The sequence below is a fragment of the Canis aureus genome, chromosome 18, assembly GCF_053574225.1.
Source record: "Canis aureus isolate CA01 chromosome 18, VMU_Caureus_v.1.0, whole genome shotgun sequence".
In the NCBI taxonomy this organism is placed as follows: domain Eukaryota; kingdom Metazoa; phylum Chordata; class Mammalia; order Carnivora; family Canidae; genus Canis; species Canis aureus.
The window spans coordinates 34,965,972-34,983,755 of record NC_135628.1 but is presented as its reverse complement, the minus strand read 5'-3'; the positions used below and the strand labels follow the sequence as shown (position 1 = coordinate 34,983,755).

The 17,784-nt window shown below is 35.2% G+C and overlaps 1 protein-coding gene and 1 long non-coding RNA gene across 11 annotated transcripts in view; one reads left to right on the top strand and one right to left on the bottom strand.

The window, feature by feature from the left end:
* The window catches only part of LOC144288841 (uncharacterized), a 62,604-nt gene that overhangs the window by 21,039 nt on the left and 23,781 nt on the right, over positions 1–17,784 (bottom strand). For 4 of the 6 annotated variants that reach the window (XR_013356845.1, XR_013356842.1, XR_013356844.1 and 1 more), the window contains exon 3: positions 11,244–11,303. The exons of the other annotated variants lie outside the window; for them this stretch is intronic. This is a non-coding gene — a long non-coding RNA (uncharacterized LOC144288841). The remainder of the gene's footprint in view (positions 1–11,243; positions 11,304–17,784) is intronic. 6 annotated transcript variants of the gene reach the window in all.
* The window catches only part of PHF14 (PHD finger protein 14), a 232,999-nt gene that overhangs the window by 201,629 nt on the left and 13,586 nt on the right, over positions 1–17,784 (top strand). For 4 of the 5 annotated variants that reach the window (XR_013356839.1, XR_013356838.1, XM_077856746.1 and 1 more), the window contains one exon: positions 14,933–15,134. The exons of the other annotated variant lie outside the window; for it this stretch is intronic. Coding sequence is in view for 2 of the 4 variants with exons in the window: in XM_077856746.1 (XP_077712872.1) it covers positions 14,933–15,007 (75 nt within the window). In the remaining 2 variants the exon portion in view is untranslated. Of the gene's footprint in view, positions 1–14,932; positions 15,135–17,784 lie in introns of those variants that run through there. 5 annotated transcript variants of the gene reach the window in all.

The following is a 17,784-nucleotide window of genomic DNA, read 5'->3' as shown; positions in this document are numbered from 1 at the left end:
GTTATGGCTGAATAATTTCTGGTCATCGTAAACAATGCATGTATCTCTGAAAATTTTAATGAGCCAATCATTGGTTTTTTTTTTAATCCAACTTGGAAATCTCTTGACAACTATACTTTGGTGATCATATATCTTGAATATCTCAAACATTTTTAGGCATTATTTTTTATCTCATTTTAATTTGGTAGAATTTTTTAAACCCCTGGGAACTTAAATCTGTATGTGTATATTTAGGCTAAAAAATAAAACAGCATAAATTTAGAAATGTCTCTTTTCCTTGAGTATTTATGGGGAAAGTTATATGTACTGTCATTAGCACATTTGGGATTTTTGAAATGTTACATTTAGTAAATGGTAGATGATTTACATAAAAATATTTTCTAAAGAACCTCTTTAAATTTATCTTAGTATACAATAAACTTTAATATATATTGAGCTTGTGAATGTACTACCTGGAAGGTAGAAAGATGGTAGAGTAGGAGGATCCTGAGCTCACCATGTATATACCAAGGAAACAACTACATATAATGCAACACACTATGAAAATAACCTGAAGGCTGGCAGAATAGACCTTCCATAGCTAAAGACTTTAAGAGAAGGCCACATTGAGGAGTGCTGGAGAGACAGAGACATGGTCAGAACCCAAAAACCAGCAGTATGCAACCCACAAATGAGAGGGGTATCACAGGCACAGAAGATTGAGGGGACCAAGCCTTATGTCAAGCACCCCCATTCCTAGGGACTTCCAGTGGGAAGACGAGCGCCCATAAGGTCTTGCTTTGATAATCAACAGGACTTAGCTCTAGGAGAGCTAGAGGGCTGTAAGAAACTTGAGTCTTAATAATTAAAAGGTCAGCATGCTATATCACTGAGCTCAAGAACCAGCACAAAAGTAGCAGTTTGAAAAGCACCTGGGTTACATATGAAGCTTTATTGACTAGAGGCAGGGATCTGCAGAAGCTTTCTCCAGGAATAGAATGATTGGTGGGCACCATTTACTTACTTCCCATCAGCCTAGCTGGTCAGAGTCTTGTAGGGAGCCAGTTCTGATGTCTACCTTGCTAGTACCACTTGCCCCACCCTAGCATTCCCCCTGTGGATCTGCCCTAGCCAGCCTGGCAGGTACTCCTCCAAAGTATCTTCCACCATCACACCCAGCAGGCAACCTCGTTTGGGACTCATCCTCCCTCAGAGCAACTATTGCCCTGCTTCACCCGGCAGGCAGCCCTGTCCTGGACCAGCACCCAAACAGAGCAACTCCTGCCCTGGGGGAGGGGAGGACATAGCCCTACTCAGCAGCACACTAGTAGTTGCTTAGCTGGTTCTCTCAGCCAGCTGTGTGGCAAAGCCATGCCCATCAGTGCACCCACATAGTCATAGCTGTTCATTGCAGAAAGACAGTCTAATGGCAAGCCATGCTCACCAATGTATCCACAGTGGCTTCATCCGGTCTCTCATCCAGCCTTCCTTATCAGTGTGCCCACAGTAGTTGCAGCTGGTCATCGCTGCCTTGTCAGAAGGCAAGTCCCACCCACCAGCATACCCACTTGTGCCCCAATCACAATAGAAGGGCATATGCAGCCCACACAGGGGACACCCCTGGAGCACCTAGCTTTAGTAACCAGAAGGAACTATGCTACTAGGCATCTCAGGATGCCTCTGACACAAGAACACTACTTTCAAGACCTGGAGATGAGGCTGACCTACCTAATAAATAGAAATAAACTAGAGAGTCTGACAAAATGAGAGAGATGAATGTTTTCCAAATGAAAGAACAAGACAAAAATCCCAGAAAAGAACTAAAACAAATAGAGATAAGTAAACTGCCTGATAGAGATCAAAGTAATAGTCATAAAGACACTCACCAGACTTGGGAGAGAAGTAGATGAACTCTGTGAGAACTTCAACAAAGAGAAAGAAATGTGTGTGTGTGTGTGTGTGTGTGTGTGTGTATATATATATATTTTTTTTTTTTTTTAAACAACAGAGCTGAAGAATACAATACTGAAATGAAAAATGTACTAGAGGGAATCAGTAGCTGATCAGTGGATACAGAATAAATAAGTAATCTGAAAGACAGTATAGTGGAAAGCAACTAAGCTTGAACAGCAAAAAGAAAAAAATAATTTTTAAAAAAGAGAATAGGTAGGGCAGCCTGGATGGCTCAGCAGTTTAGCACCACCTTCAGCCCAGGGTGTGATCCTGGAGACTCAGGATTGAGTCCCACGTCGGGCTCCCTGCTTGGAGCCTGCTTCTCCCTCTGCCTGTGTCTCTCATGAATAAATAAATAAAATCATTAAAAATAAATCAATAAATAAAAGAGGATACGTTAAGTGATTTCTGGAACAACATCAAGCACAGGGATCTCAGAACGAGAAGAGAGAGACATGGGAGCAGAAAACTTAATTGAAGATATAATTGAAAACTTCCCTAGCCAGGAGAAGGAAGCAGACATCCAGATCCAAGAAGTGTATAAATCCCCAAATAAGATGAACCCAAGGTGATTTACACCAAGACACATAATAATTAAAATGGCAAAAATTAAGAATAAAGAGAGAATCTTAAAGGGAACAAGAGAAAACAGTTACATACAAGGTAAACTCCATTAGGGTATCAGCTGATTTTTCAGTAGTTACTTTGTAGGCCAGCAGGGAATAGCATGATTTATTTAAAGTTCTGAAAAGAAAAACCTACAACCAAGAAAACTCTACTCAGAATGGGTATTGTTTAGAATTAAAGGACAGATAAAGAGTTTCCCAGACAGAAGTTAAAGGAGTTCATCACCACTAAACCAGCCTTACAAGAAATGTCAAAGGGACTCCTTTAAGTGGAAAAGAAAAGGCCACAACTGGGAAAAAGATGATTAAGACAGGAAAAATGTTTACTGGTAAAAGCAAACATAGTCAAGGTAGTACATCTATCACTTATAAAGCTAATATGAAGGTTAAAAGACAAAAGTAGTAAAATCAGTGATACCTAAATTAGTCAATGAATAAATGAAATAAAAAGACATAAAATGTAACATTGTATACATAAAACTTAGAGAAGGGAATAAAAAGATAGTGCTTTTTAAGAAAGTGTTTAAACTTAAGTGACCATCAACTTATTATAAAATGCTATATACATATTTATATATGTACATACATGTATGTATGAACCATGTATAAACCTCATAGTAACCATAAACCAAAAACCTATAACAGATACACAAAAAAGTAAAAATAAAGGAATCCAAGCATAACAATAAATAAAATAATCAAATTACAAGGGAAGAGAACAAGAGAAGAAGAACCACAAAAACAACCAGAAAACAGTTAACAAAATAGCAATAAGTACATACCTATTAGTTATTACTTTAAATGTAAATGGACTTAGGGCTTCAGTCAAAAGCCAGAGGGTGACTGAATACATTTAAAAAACCCTAAAGTCATCTATATACTAGCTACAGACTCCCTCCAGGCCTGAAAACACCTACAGATTGAAAGTGAAGGGATGGAGGGGTGCCTGGGCGGCTCAGTCAGATAAGTTTCTGACTTCAGCTGAGGTCATGACCTCAGGGTCCTGGGATCAAGCCCCACATTGGGAACCCTGCTCAGTAGGAAGGCTGCTTCTCCCTCTCCCCCTCTGCCCTTACCCCTGCTCATGTTCTCTCCACTCTCTCTCTCAAATGAATAAATAAAACCTTTAAAAAAAAAAAAAAAGTGAAGGGATGGAATAAGAGTATGGAAGTGGAGAAAAAAAAGCTGAAGTAACAATATTTACATCAGACAAAATAGACATTAAAACAAAGGCTGGAACTAGAGACAATAGTATTACAGAAGATAAAGAGATTAATCCAGCAAGAAGATATAATAATTGGAAATACCTATGTACTCACAAAGGAATACCTGAATATATATATAAAGCAAATATTAATAAGCATAAAGGGAGAATTTGACAGTTTTTGACAATTTTAATATTCCACTTACACCAACGGATAGATCATCCAGACAGAAAATCAATAAGGAAACCATGGCTTTGAATGGTAGATTAGACCAGTGGACTTAAATGATATATACAGAGCATTCCATCCAAAAGAGGAATATACATTTTTTTTTAATTTTTATTTATTTATGATAGTCACAGAGAGAGAGAGAGGCAGAGACTCAGGCAGAGGGAGAAGCAGGCTCCATGCACCGGGAGCCCGATGTGGGATTCGATCCCGGGTCTCCAGGATCGCGCCCTGGGCCAAAGGCAGGCGCCAAACCGCTGCGCCACCCAGGGATCCCAAAAAGAGAAATATACATTATTTTTAAGTGCATATGGGACATTCTCAAAGATAGATCACGTTAGGCCACAAAACAAGTCTCACTAAATTCAAGAAGATTTAAATCATATCAAACATCTTTTCCAACTACAACAGTCTAAATAAAATAATCAAGCCTAAGAAAAGAACTGGAAGAAATAAACATGTAGAAGCTAAGCAACGTGCTGCTAAACAGTTAATGGGTCAATTAAGAAATCAAAGAGGAAATAAAAAATAACCTAGAGACAAATCACAAAGGAAACAATGGTTTAAAATATTTGGGGTGCAGTAAAAGCGGTTCTAAGAGGTACACTGAGTGATAGGGGCTTCCCTCAAGAAATGAAAAATTTCAAACAAAGTTAGTAAACCTAACTTTACACCAAAGGAACTAGAAAAAGAAGAACAAATAAGCCCAAATTTAGTAGAAGGAAGGAAATAAAAAGATTAGAGCAGAAATAAATGAGAGACTGAAAACAGTATAAAAGATCAATGAAACTAAGGGCTGATTCTTTGAAAAGATAACAAAAATTGATAAACCTTTAGCCAGACTCATCAAGAAAAGAGAGGACTCAAATAAAACCAGAAATGAAAGAAAAGTACACTGCAACCAACTCCATAGAAATACAAAGGATTACAAAAGACTCCCATGAAAAATTATATGTCAATAAATTGGACAAACTAGAAGAAATGGATAAATCCTTGCAAACATAGTCTTTCAAGACTGGATCAGAAAGAAATAGAAAACCCGCACAGACTGATTACTAGTAATAGAATTGAATTGGTAATCCAAAAACTCCCAAAAAACAAAAGTGCAGGACCAGATGGCTTTATAAGTGAATTCTACCAAGTATTTAAAGAATAATTACCCATTACTCTCAAATTATTCCAAAAATCAGAAGAGGAAGGAATGCTTTCAGATTCATTTTACGATGCCAGCATTATATTCATACTAAAATCAGACGAAGACCCTACAAAAAAGAAAATCACAGACCAATATCCCTGATGGATATAGATACAAAAATACACTGAAAGGATCATTTACCACTATTAAATGGGATTCATTTCAGGGATGCAAGGATGGTTCAATCAACCAACATTCTATACGACATAAAAACCACATGATCATCTCAATAGATGCAGAAAAAGTATCTGACAAAATTCAACATCCATTTATGTTAAAACTTCAACAAACTGGATATAAAGGGAACATATCTCAACATTATAAAGGCCATATATGACAGATCCACAGCTAATATAATACTCAATGGTGAAAAGCTGAAATATTTTCCTCTAAGAAGAGGAATAAGACAAGGATGTCTACTCTTAGCACTTTTATTCAAGATTGTACTGAAAGTCCTAGCCACAGGTGTATGATGAGAAAAAATAAAAGGCATCCGTTAAAAGGCACTCGTATTTGCAGATGACCTGATATTATATGTAGAAAATCTTAAAGACTCCAGCAAAATACTTAGAACTAATAAATGAGTTTAGTAAAGTTGTAGAATATAAAATCAATATGCAGAAATCTATTGTTTTTTCATAAATTAATAACGAATTAACAGAAAGATTAAGAAGACAGTCCTATTTATAATTGTGTTGAACACAGTAAAATACGTAGGAATAAATTCAACCAAGAAGGTGAAAGACCTGTATTTTGAAAACTAAAACATACTGATGAAAGAAATTGAAGATGATACAAATAAATAGAAAGATATATCATGGTCATCAGTTGGAAATTAATAATATTAAAATGCCCATCCTACCCAGAGCAACTTAGAGATTCAATCTGTATCAAAATAACAATAAGATTTTTCAAAGAATTAGAACAAATAATACTAAAATCTGTATGAGACCACAAAAGGCTTAAAATAGCCAAAGCAATCCTGAGAAAGAACAAAGGTGGAGGTATCACAATCCCAGATTTAAAACTATACTACAAAGCTATACTAAAACAGTATGGTATTGGCACAGAAACAGACACATAGATCAATGAAACCAAAGACAGCTCAAAAATAAACCCATTATTATATGGTCAGTCTTCAACAAAAGAAGAAAGAATATGCAATGAGAAAGAGAGATGAATGATATTGAGGAGACCGGACACCTATGTGGAAAATAATGAAACTGGACCACTTTCTTACATTATATACAAGAATAAACTCAAAATGGATTAAAGACCTAAATGTGAGACCTTAAACTATAAAAATTCTAAAAGAGAGCACAGGCAGTAATTTATTTGACAGTAGCTCTAGGAACATTTTTCTAGTATGTCTCCTAAGGCAGGGGTAATAAAGCAAAATTAAACTGTTGTGACTGCATCAAAATAAAAATATTCTGCAAAGCAAAGGAAACAAAGACAATCTACTGAATGGGAGAAGATATTTGCAAATGATAAGGGATATATATATTTCTCTCTCGCCTAAAACCCAATACTAAAAACTAAACAAAACAAAATGCAGGTAAGAAATGAGCAGAGGACCTGAATAGACATTTTATCAAAGAAGATATACAGATAGCCAATAGATATATTAAAAGATGCTCAACATCACTGATCATCAGGGAAATGCACATCAAAACCACGAAGAGATACCACCTACTATCACAATGACAAGAAATAACAAGAGTCAGCAAGGATGTGGAGAAAAAGGAACCCTTGTACACTGTTGGTGGGAATATAAATTGGCACAGCCACTATGGAAAACAGCATGGAGTTTCCTCCAAAAGTTAAAAAATAGAGAAAACATACAGCACAGTAATTCTACTTCTGGGTATTTACCCAAAGAAAAGAACAATAGTAATTCAAAAAGATACAAATACCCCTATGTTTATTACAGCATTGTTGACAATAGCCAAGATATTGAAGCAACCTATGTGTCCATGGATAGCTGAATGGATAAAGAAGTTGTGGTAATATACACAATGGAATATTACCCTACCATGAAAAAGGAATGAAGTTTTGTCACTTGTAATAACATGGAGGGACCCAGAAGTTATTACACTAAGTCAAAGAAAGATAAATACCATAAGATTTTACTTTTTGTGGAAACTAAAAACAACAAATGAACACACACAAACAAAACGGAAACAGACTCCTAAATAGAACAAACTGATAATCGCCAGAGGAGAGGGTGTGGAGGAATGGCAAAACAGGTTAAGAGGACAAAGAGGTACAGAGTTTCAGTTATAAAGTAAGTCATGAGGATGAAAAGTACAGAATAGGGAATGTAGTCAATATTTTAGTAACTTTATATGGTGACAAATGGTAGCTATACTTATTGTGGTGAGCACTGGATAATGAATATAATTGTCAAATCACTATGTTATACACCTAAAACTAATATACTGTGTCAACTATGCTTCAGCTAAAATAAGTAAATAAAAACAATGTACATGGAAAATATACATGGAAAAAAACATGGAAAAATATAGGGTTTCTGCTATCCTCATTTAAATATATTTATGTTGGCTCATTATGGAATTTGGGGTGTTTTTGTTTTTGCTTTTATTTTTTTCTGTAATCATTGCTGACTACATACCAGTTTACCAACCTAAATTCTTTAAACAAAGTATTATCTTCTAAAGCAAAAATGGGGGCACCTGGGTGGCTCAGTTGGTTGAGCACCAACTCTAGATTTCAGCTCCAGTTATGATCTCAAAATCCTTGGATTGAGCCCCACATCAGGCTCCATGCTCAGTGGGGAGTCTGCCTTAGATTCTTTCTCTCTCTGCCCCCTCCCCCACTCATGTGCGCGCTCTCTCTCTCTCTCAATATAGATAAATGTCTTTATAACGTTTCTATGCTTATTTCCCAAAATTAGACTTCTACTAGAGAAGGAGAATTTTTTTTTTCAAGGCCATAAACTCCACATATAGAGAATGGTGGTATTCTTAGCCCTAGAAGGTTTATATCTTAAACATATCTGAAGTACCCAAAAATTCACACTATGGAAGTTGTGCTTTTTTCTCATGTTTATGGGAAGACATAAGGATGTAAACCCATAGAATTGGGTTTATGCTCATTAAGAGTCTACTATAGCTCACACTTAACATTGCCATTCATTTCCTTTCTTTTACCCTACCTATTTTGCCAAACTCTCACCTTCCACTCACTGATCTTCATTTCCTTTACTATAATTATACCCTCTCTAGATAGTTATGCCAGTCTTAGGGCCTTTCTTTCTAGAGAGAGTCCCAAATTATATGTGGGAAATCCAATGTTTTATTTTTGACTTCCCCATTCTCCATGCTTCCAAAAGCCACCACCAAGTAAAAAGTGGCTAGAGGAACTAACGACTTAGAAAAGCAAATCTACTCCACTAGGTCTGCTCCAAAATCACAAATTGGAGGTAAGTGCCTAACAAATGAAATAGAATTGTTCATATATTCTTATACATGAAATTAGATATTCGTTTATCACCCTTTTATCTATCTTACTTGCTATTAAAATAAGGGATATGATTTTGTAATGTTAAATAAAGGGAAATCTCCTTGATGATTTCTTGTTTGAATCACTAGAGAAAAAAAGGTAGAAATTTACAAAATAACTCCACTCTGTGAATGACATAAGTGTTTGAGCTAGGTTTACTAAGAATCCCCAAGTTACTTTAATTTTATAATATAGCCTGCACTTTCTAATTAAATATGCAACTTCTGTCATAAAAAAAAAAAAACATCTTATGCTTTTTACAGTATATTTAATTAAGCATTTCTTGTAAGTTCATTTCAGTATCTATCATGGCCCACTAAAGTTGGAATTCAGTTGTAAAATGGTAGATTAATTGCCTTTTGTATTAAATGAAATCAGAATCTCAGATATGCAAAGTCAGGAAATTTAATTGTGGTCTTCAATTGCTTATTCAATGCATTGGAAAACTGAATGCAGAAGTATAGAAAAAAGAGCCAAAGGTTGTTAAATGTAGCACATCACACACATCTTGCACTTTACTTAATGATCCAAGTGTTTATTACTATGAAGTAAATGCACCATTTAAAGAATTATGGTGGAATTGTAAAACATTAAAATCTCTAATTAATTTTAGTCTGAGGCATGCAGCGTGCCCATTTTGCCTAAAACATTTTCATTATCATCAGTATTTTTCCAGTTATTAAGATAAATTTTTTCCTCATTGTGCAGCAGTGGCATATTTTCTGTATTAAAAGCACAATCTTAAATGCTGTTGAGAATTATATCTGGAATATGCTTTAATAAGTGAATAAAAGAAAGCAGTTTTGACCACAGATTGGAACAGTATTTTTGCTTTTTGACACTTATTCTATAGCTAACATAACAGGTTAGGTGTACATATTTTTTGCCAGAAGCTATATACATACATACATACATGCATATATACATACGTAAATATATATATACACTAACATTTTTTAAAAGACCATTGTTAAAGCATACAGATAATTTTGACTATTGATTTGAATCTAACTATAACAACTCTTCTCTAATTGGCCAAAGGAATATTTAAAATATAAAGATTATATACGAAAATAAAAATACATTAAGTTGGGATGCCTGGGTGCCTCAGCAGTTGAGCATCTACCCTTGGCTCAGGGCGTGATCCCAGGATCCAGGATGGAGTCCCACTTCAGGCTTCTCCCTCTGCCTATGTCTCTGCCTCTCTCTCTCTGTGTTGCTCATAAATGAATAAATAAAATCTTTTTTAAAAATACATTAAGTTAATGCTTGCTGCACCTTCTCGCTTCATCTTACTGTTGTACTACCATGTATCTGTCTGCTATGAATAGCAAATTCAGTTAAGTAAAAACAACTGAAACCATTCTCTTTGTAAACACTGACCTCCATTATACTTACTTCTGGAAATAGTTCAAATGGCCAGATTATAAAGGCATTTATTGAAAGAAAGCTTATGTTCTGTGTAAGAGTAATGCATACTCAGTAAGAAAACACATGAAAGCACAAAGGAATAAAAATTAAGAGCATCAACATTATTAACATTAGAGATACTTACAAAAGGAATTTTAAGTAGAACAATGGAAAGCAAACTCTTTTAGCTGTATATTTTCAGTGTAGGCAGCTATAATGGATGGCTTAAATTTTTTTCCACAAAATCCCTGCATGTACATGATACTTATTTTGAATTTAGGAAAACCTTCATTAAGTTGCCCTTTTTATTTTGAAGTAATTGTAGACTTAGAGAAAAACTGCAGAAATAGCACAAATAATTCCCATTTGTCCTGCATCCAGCTTGCTGTAGCTACCAGCTTCTATAACCAAAGTAGGTTACTAAAATCAGGAAATTAACATCAAGAAAATACTATTAGCTACCGCATAGACCATATTTAAATTTTGTCAGTTTTCCCACAAATATCCTTTTTATGGTCGAGGAGCCCACCACTGCCTTTAGTCATCATGTTCCTTTAGTTTTCTCCCATCCGTGATAGTTCAAGCTTTGTATTGTCTTTCGTGACCTGGACAGTTTTAAAGACTACTGTTCAATTATTTTATAGAGTTTTTATCTGATGTTTTCTCATTATTAGATTGAGGTTATACACTTTTAGGAAGGATACCACAGACCAGAGTTGTGTTCTTTTTTGTGCATCACAGCAAATGGTTAGTGTTAATATGTATAACTGATGATGTTAATCTTGATCACTTGGGTATGGTGGTATTTGACAGATATCTGTTCTATAGAGGTACTCAAAGTCTTTAAAGATATAGAGAACCAGGAGCGACTGAGTGGCTCAGTCGATTAAGTGTCTGCCTTCAGCTCAGGTCATGATCCCAGGGTTCTGGGGATCATGCTTCTCCCTCTGCCTGCTATTCCCTCTGCTTGTGCTCTGTGTCAAATAGAAAAATTAAAAAAAAAAAAAAAAAAAAAAAAAAAAGAATCAATGGGATAAGTTGTCTCTGTACTTTAAAAGAAATCATTTACAATTTGGTAAAAACAAAGTCATCTGTACAGACTAATTTGAGTCAAAATATTACCTGAACAGTAGAAATCCCAGCTGCTAAAATAGTTGCCCTTTATTTGGAGTTGGTTACCTCCTAAGAGAAAGGGAAAGCAGGATGGACAGGTTGGATTAATTGGCATCAATTCTTAGAACTCTTATGGGAACTAAGACAATTTTGTAATAAGGAAAATTGACGGCACCTCTGTTCCAATTGATATTGGAAGCCTGAATAGTATTTAACCAAAATCTTGGAAGTTTTATTCAGTGGTAAGATGGATTTAGTTTAGATAAGAATGGCAGTGTTTTTATGGATTTCTCTGTTAGAATAACTCTCTTTCAGTCTTGTGTTGCCACCTGGAGTATTAGACCATAATCACATGGTCTGTGTATGCCTAGAAATTACTGTTCTCCTTACAACAACAATGCTGTAGTGTAAAAACAAGAAGGCTAAAGAACCACCTTAGTTACTGTTGTTAACTTGTTACATGAGTGGGTATTCTTGAAATTCCACAGGTAACTAGTAGCTTTGCTGTGTTGTTACAAACAACATGTTTTCTGGAGTATGAATTAGCAAGCTTCAAAGTTAAGAGGTAAACCTGTCTACACTTTCCAGTGGCCCCAAAGGGTACATTTCTTGCTCACTGCTCAGAACACTTCATGAAACAAATGTCAAAATTGTCAGGACTGTCACTAAGAAAATGATCCGTGTAGCAAGGGTCTTCTTTCACTGGGAAACAAACAGATGTCGTATCTCAGCAAAGAGTAACAAAAACCTGCCATTTATCAGAAGAAATTTTTGCCTGCCCTTAATATCTAATAGTGAAGAAATACTTTGATAAAAAGCTTCCTTTCTTTGCAGTTTTATTCATTATGCAATCATTTGTCAATGATATTTGGTTTGCTGCCTGAGCTATTTTAATGATTTTATTACTCTTAATTGCTTATAAAGTTCTTATACAAGTTGACCTGTAATGCTGGAAACACAAATCAGTACTTCCAAAAAAAAACACAAAAAACAAAACAAAACAAACAAACAAAAAAAAACAAACAAAGCAACCTCTAAAATCCTTTCTGGAGCTTTATTGTGTCTAATCCTAATGTTTTTATTTATAATAATAAAATCTGTTAGTCTGTTACTGTTATTTTCATTATTTTGATGGTGTTCTACTATAGCAGTTACAGTGTGTTATACTCCAGCAGTTAGGGTTAAATGCCTTTTCCTCCCCTTCATAATCCTCTTCATCCAAATCACGATTATTCTTGTACAAAGGAAAAAAGAGGGTGGATCTTGTTATCTATGGAAATAGTCTAAAGGCATAAAAAGGTAGGATATGTCCTCAGCATAAAGAAAAATGTGGAACAGTTCTTCACCTGTCCTGAACAGGAGACAATGTTACAAGAGACATGCATTTATAAACTACAGTTGACCCTTGAATAATGCAGGGGGGCTTCAGTGTGCCAACAACATGCATGTGACTTTTCACTCACCCCAAATTTAACTAACATAGACTACCATTGACCAGAAGCCTTAGTGATAACATAAAGAGTTGATTAATACATACTTTGTTAAGTAAGCTAGAAATACTGAGAAAATCAGAAGGAAGAGAAAATACATTTTCAGTACTGTATTTATTGAAAAAAAAATCTATATAGTTCAAAACTGTGTTGTTCAATGGTCAATTATTACAGAAACAATTCAACAAGAAGGCTGGCATAAGAATTTTAGTTAAATATGAAAGTGTATAGATACTTCCTAGTCCTCAGGGTTATTAGCCTTTACATTTCCATTTTGACTTAGAGCATTATTTTGACTTAGAGCATTATTGAAGGTTGCTAGGGAAAGCAAGATAACCAAGCTTATTAAACCAGTACATCATGTCAATGTGGGAACTTAGACTGTGCACATAAAAAAGGTTCCATTCCTGTCTTATAAATCAAAGGATATGAGCTTGATAGTGGCTATTTTTGGCTAATGTTGCTTCAAACATTTTTGCTTATTTTTGTTTTCAGTACTGTTCTAGTAAGTCTATTGGTTAAGAAGAATGCTTTTCCAAGTTACATATTAGTTTAGGCAGACTTCTCTTTTATTCATTTTTTACTCCACTGTTACACATAATTCAGAAAACATTTATTGTATTCCAACTATACTAAGTATGCCCTGTTGATGGTAAGAATATAAAAAAAAAAAAAAAGCCCTGCCTTGAGGAATATATAACTAAATTCAGTGCTACCTAACAGAAAATGTCTTGCCCTTTACCTGCTGATTTAACTCTTCCTGTCAATGTCTCACTCGAAGAAGACAGTAGAAAGTACAGAGCAAGATGGCTTTTTACTAGGATCTAAGCAAAATGTAATAATCTCTAGAAACTCATGTCCACTAGTGGAAGCTACCTGTTTAAGAGTGAGTCGAACATAATAATATCTCTGTTCAGTAAAGAGAAATTGGAAAAAAATTAAACATACAGTGCCTATTATGCTTAGAAAAATATTACATTGCCAAAATGACATTCAAAACTCCATCTCTTGTATGCCACATATTTATAAATGGTTCCAGTTGGATAATAATATTGATAATTTCTCCACTTCTCTGGTGTTGACAAAAGTCTAAATCACAGATGCTGGCGAGCTTCGAGAGAGTCCGTGTATAAAGGAAGCATTCTCCATCTTAATGTTTATAGGCAAGGATGTGGTTTTTCATGGGAAACAAATATATATGCCTTGATTTGCATTTACTTGATAATGTCAATTTACTAAAGCAGAGCTCAACAATTATTTACTTGAATTTGGTTTTATATGATTCAGAGATAGAGGGTGATGTATTTGATGATACTGGTATTACTGTTGTCTAGAGATACTTAAGAAATTTCCCTTCATGCTTTAATTAATTCAATAGAAGAGACGGTGCTTTTTACCTTCAGTTAATAAAAATTAAAGATCTTGATAAATATTAGAAATATTAGGAAAACAAGACTGCTTTATACTTTGTATTGTTGAAGAAATATAGATGATGAAATGGGTTACAAATTGTAAGATGAAATATTTTTCCATATTCTTCATTATGCTTTGGAGGTCATCATTTAATATTGAACACAAGATACACTTCATTCCTATGGAGACTGACATTATGAAGTCACTTCATTTATTCACCATGTTTCACAGGAATCTGCTGTGAATTATGAAGCCACCACTTAGAATCGAAACTGTAGAAGATTGTAAGCATTCGATAGCCTGACATGCCCATGTTTCCTATTTTAGAGCTGACTGATCTTCAGATAACATATGGTGGTACAAGTAATTGGAAAATTGGCAGACCTGTCAAGGAAGTATGCTAGATGAGACAAAAACACTATGCTGGAGCACATAAAGTGTCTCAGAAGTTAAATTTATTTTTATCAAACAGTGAAGTAAAAATATACCTGATTCACCTCCTTCAAAAGGACACTTTTTGTGGGCAGGGGATTTCAAAAGTAATTTTTTGGTCATTAATTAAGTTGCCTTTAAAAACGTATAGCAAATTTTAGTGAATGTGTAGTATAAGAGAACATCCACTGTAAATATTTGAATGTTACATAATTTTACCATTTTGTTTCTAGCCTTTTTTCTAGGATTACCAGAATCACCATAGTTAATTCTTCAGAGAAACAGAATGAAAAATGTATTAAGTATAGCTGATAAAATGCCCTAAAGTTTATATTTTAATGTTTTCTAAAATTTATTTCACAGGAAGATGAAAATGAAGCTGAAAGAAAAAATATATCTCAGGAGCTCAGCATGGAACAGAAAAATCCAAAGAAATAAAGGATTTTCTGTAGTGTTTTGAAAAGTTTGCAACTTATGTAGTAGCAGATAAAATTTCTAATTGTAAAATGTTAAATTGTAAAATCTAATTTGCAAAATGTTCTCAATAAAGTCGTTGAAAATGAAATAGGAACTTGCATTTAGAATTTGTATGTTTTCTAAAGCATGTCTCTTGTCTCTAACCTATCTGTAAGTATGAATACATCTGGATGACCTAAACAAATTTCCAACAGTCATTTTTCCCCCTTAGTAGTCTCTGTTGTCTTCTTCAAGCACTTTAACAGAATCCTAACTATTAGTATAAGTACCATATACCGTAGTATATGAACCAACATAGTTCAAACATGAACAGAGAACACTTGATGCGAAAACACTTAAGACCAAACAGTGCCCCACAAGATGAAATACCATTTTGTGATTTCATCAACTTATGTATGACTTACTACTCTGGGATTGCAGGTCAAGGCTAAAAAGAAATAATTTAGCATTCTCTGCAGCAGGAGTACCATGACTTCTAATTCATAAAATACTAAGGACCTACTATTTACTGTGCCCTACACACTTATACTGGACTTTTCAAGAACAGTTTTCCCATCTTTATTTCTTTGGCTTAGAAATGTTCTAAAATTCCTTTGATTCCTGTCTTTATCAGAGAGTTCTCATAACAAGACATTTTGCTTCCCCAGATTCTACTTCTTTAGCTACCATTTGCCAACTACAGCAGGAGCAACAAATCTACTTGCTATTTGCAGAGCCAAATGTTTTTGGCAGATGTCTTTGTTTGATTATTTAAGGCAGAGTTTCTTAAAATGAGAAGCAGAACTTTGGAGGACTTGTAAGAGAATGTCAGCATACAACTTCTTCCCTATGAGAAATGAAATCTGTGGACTTGCCCTGGAGCCATAGTTTTATCACATGCATCTGACAAGCTCAATAAAGGTATGACAGTGGGACATGCTGACAGTTATGATACAGTGAACCGAAATGGGAGAAACTACAAGTAGGCAAGATAGAAAATTCATTGATATATAGCCTCAACTAATGTTAACTGTGGATATCAGGAAAACAGCCATATCCCACATACTGAACTCCTTGGATGAATTTTGGAACAAAGACTTTGAGACAAATACCTGAGAAAGGCAGGCTGGAGTCTAAAGACAATCTTTACAATAAGCAAAAATAAATAAAATTTGACATTTTCCCTCATTTTTTTGTTTTTGAGTTACATCAGTCTATTTCAAAATACCCATATTCACGTAGATTGGAATTACATTAATGCAACTTTTTAAAATATTTTATTTATTCATGAAAGACACAGAGAGGCAGAGACACAGGCAGAGCGAGAAGCAGGCTCCATGCAGGGAGCCTGACGTGGGACTCGATCCCGAGTCTCCAGGATCACACCCTGGGCTGAAGGTGACGCTAAACCGCTGAGCCACCCAGGCTGCCCCATTAATGTAATTTTTGAAAAGCAGCAGTAATACGTTATTCACATCAGAGGTAGTACTTATTTATTATGTTGCAGGTACTGTGCTAAATGCTTACTGTACATTATGCCACTAATCATCCCTGCTAACATATAAGATGGTCACTATTCTTCCCATTTTCCAATGATCAATCTGAGGTTTAGATGGGTAATAAGCTAAGTTTATGTAGCTTGTAACTGGCATAGCAAGACATCAAACCCAAACAGTCTCACCCCAGAATTAATACCACAATTATTGTGGAAATAACCAATTACTACCACCCTCTTTCAATCCTCCCCAAAATGTACAGTCTTCCTTGTTAGCACTTCATTCATCACTTCTTTAGTTATGTCTATTCCCCAACTTCTTAGCCATGCTTAATATTATTTTGAAGACTCTGGCTTAAGTGAAATAAGTGAAATAATTATAACTACCATTCCACCTGCTTCAGAACAGGAGAATCCTGCTTTATCTTTTTTACACCAAGTTACAATGAAACAAGTATAACAAAACTTTTTGGCCATTTTTTTTTTCCAGTAAACTTTATTCAATTGTTAGTGCACTGCCATCTCATCTCTTACTACTTTCGTTCCTAAAATAAGTTGTTGAATAGTATGAGAGGCATAGTGACACGCAGCCACCTGACCTTTTATTTTATTTTTTAATAAAGATTTTATTTATTTATTCATGAGAGACATGCACAGAGAGAGAGAGGTAGAGACACAGGCAGAGGGAGAAGCAGGCTCCGTGCAGGGAGCCTGACGAGGGACTCGATCCCGGGTCTCCAGGATCAGGCCCTGGGCTAAACCGCTGAGCCACCCGGGTTGCCCCATGACAGGCATTTTAAATATTTATATTTACAGGATAGCTTTAGTCATTTAAAACTGTACTTTTCCTTTTTAAAATAAAAAAAAAATACCCCTGTTTTAGGACAGGGAGTGATAAAGTAGAATCACTGTAAATTTCCTTTAGGGATAATTTGCCATATGAACTTCCCAAAATTTTAGGATCCACACATTCATACTATCACTACATACATATAAATCCTGTTTTTTTTTAAGACTTATTTATTTATTCATGAGACACAGAGAGAGAAAGCAGAGACATAGGCAGAGGGAGAAGCAGGCTCCCTGGGACTCAATCTCAGGACTCCAGGATCGTGCCTTGAGCCAAAGGGAGCCTCAACCACCACCCAGGTGTCTCCATATAGATCCTGTTGTCACCCTACAAGGCTGTCCACCTTATGTAACTGATTAGGTTGTATTTAATATGCAGATTATGCATATTTTGTTTAAGGTTTCATAAAATATT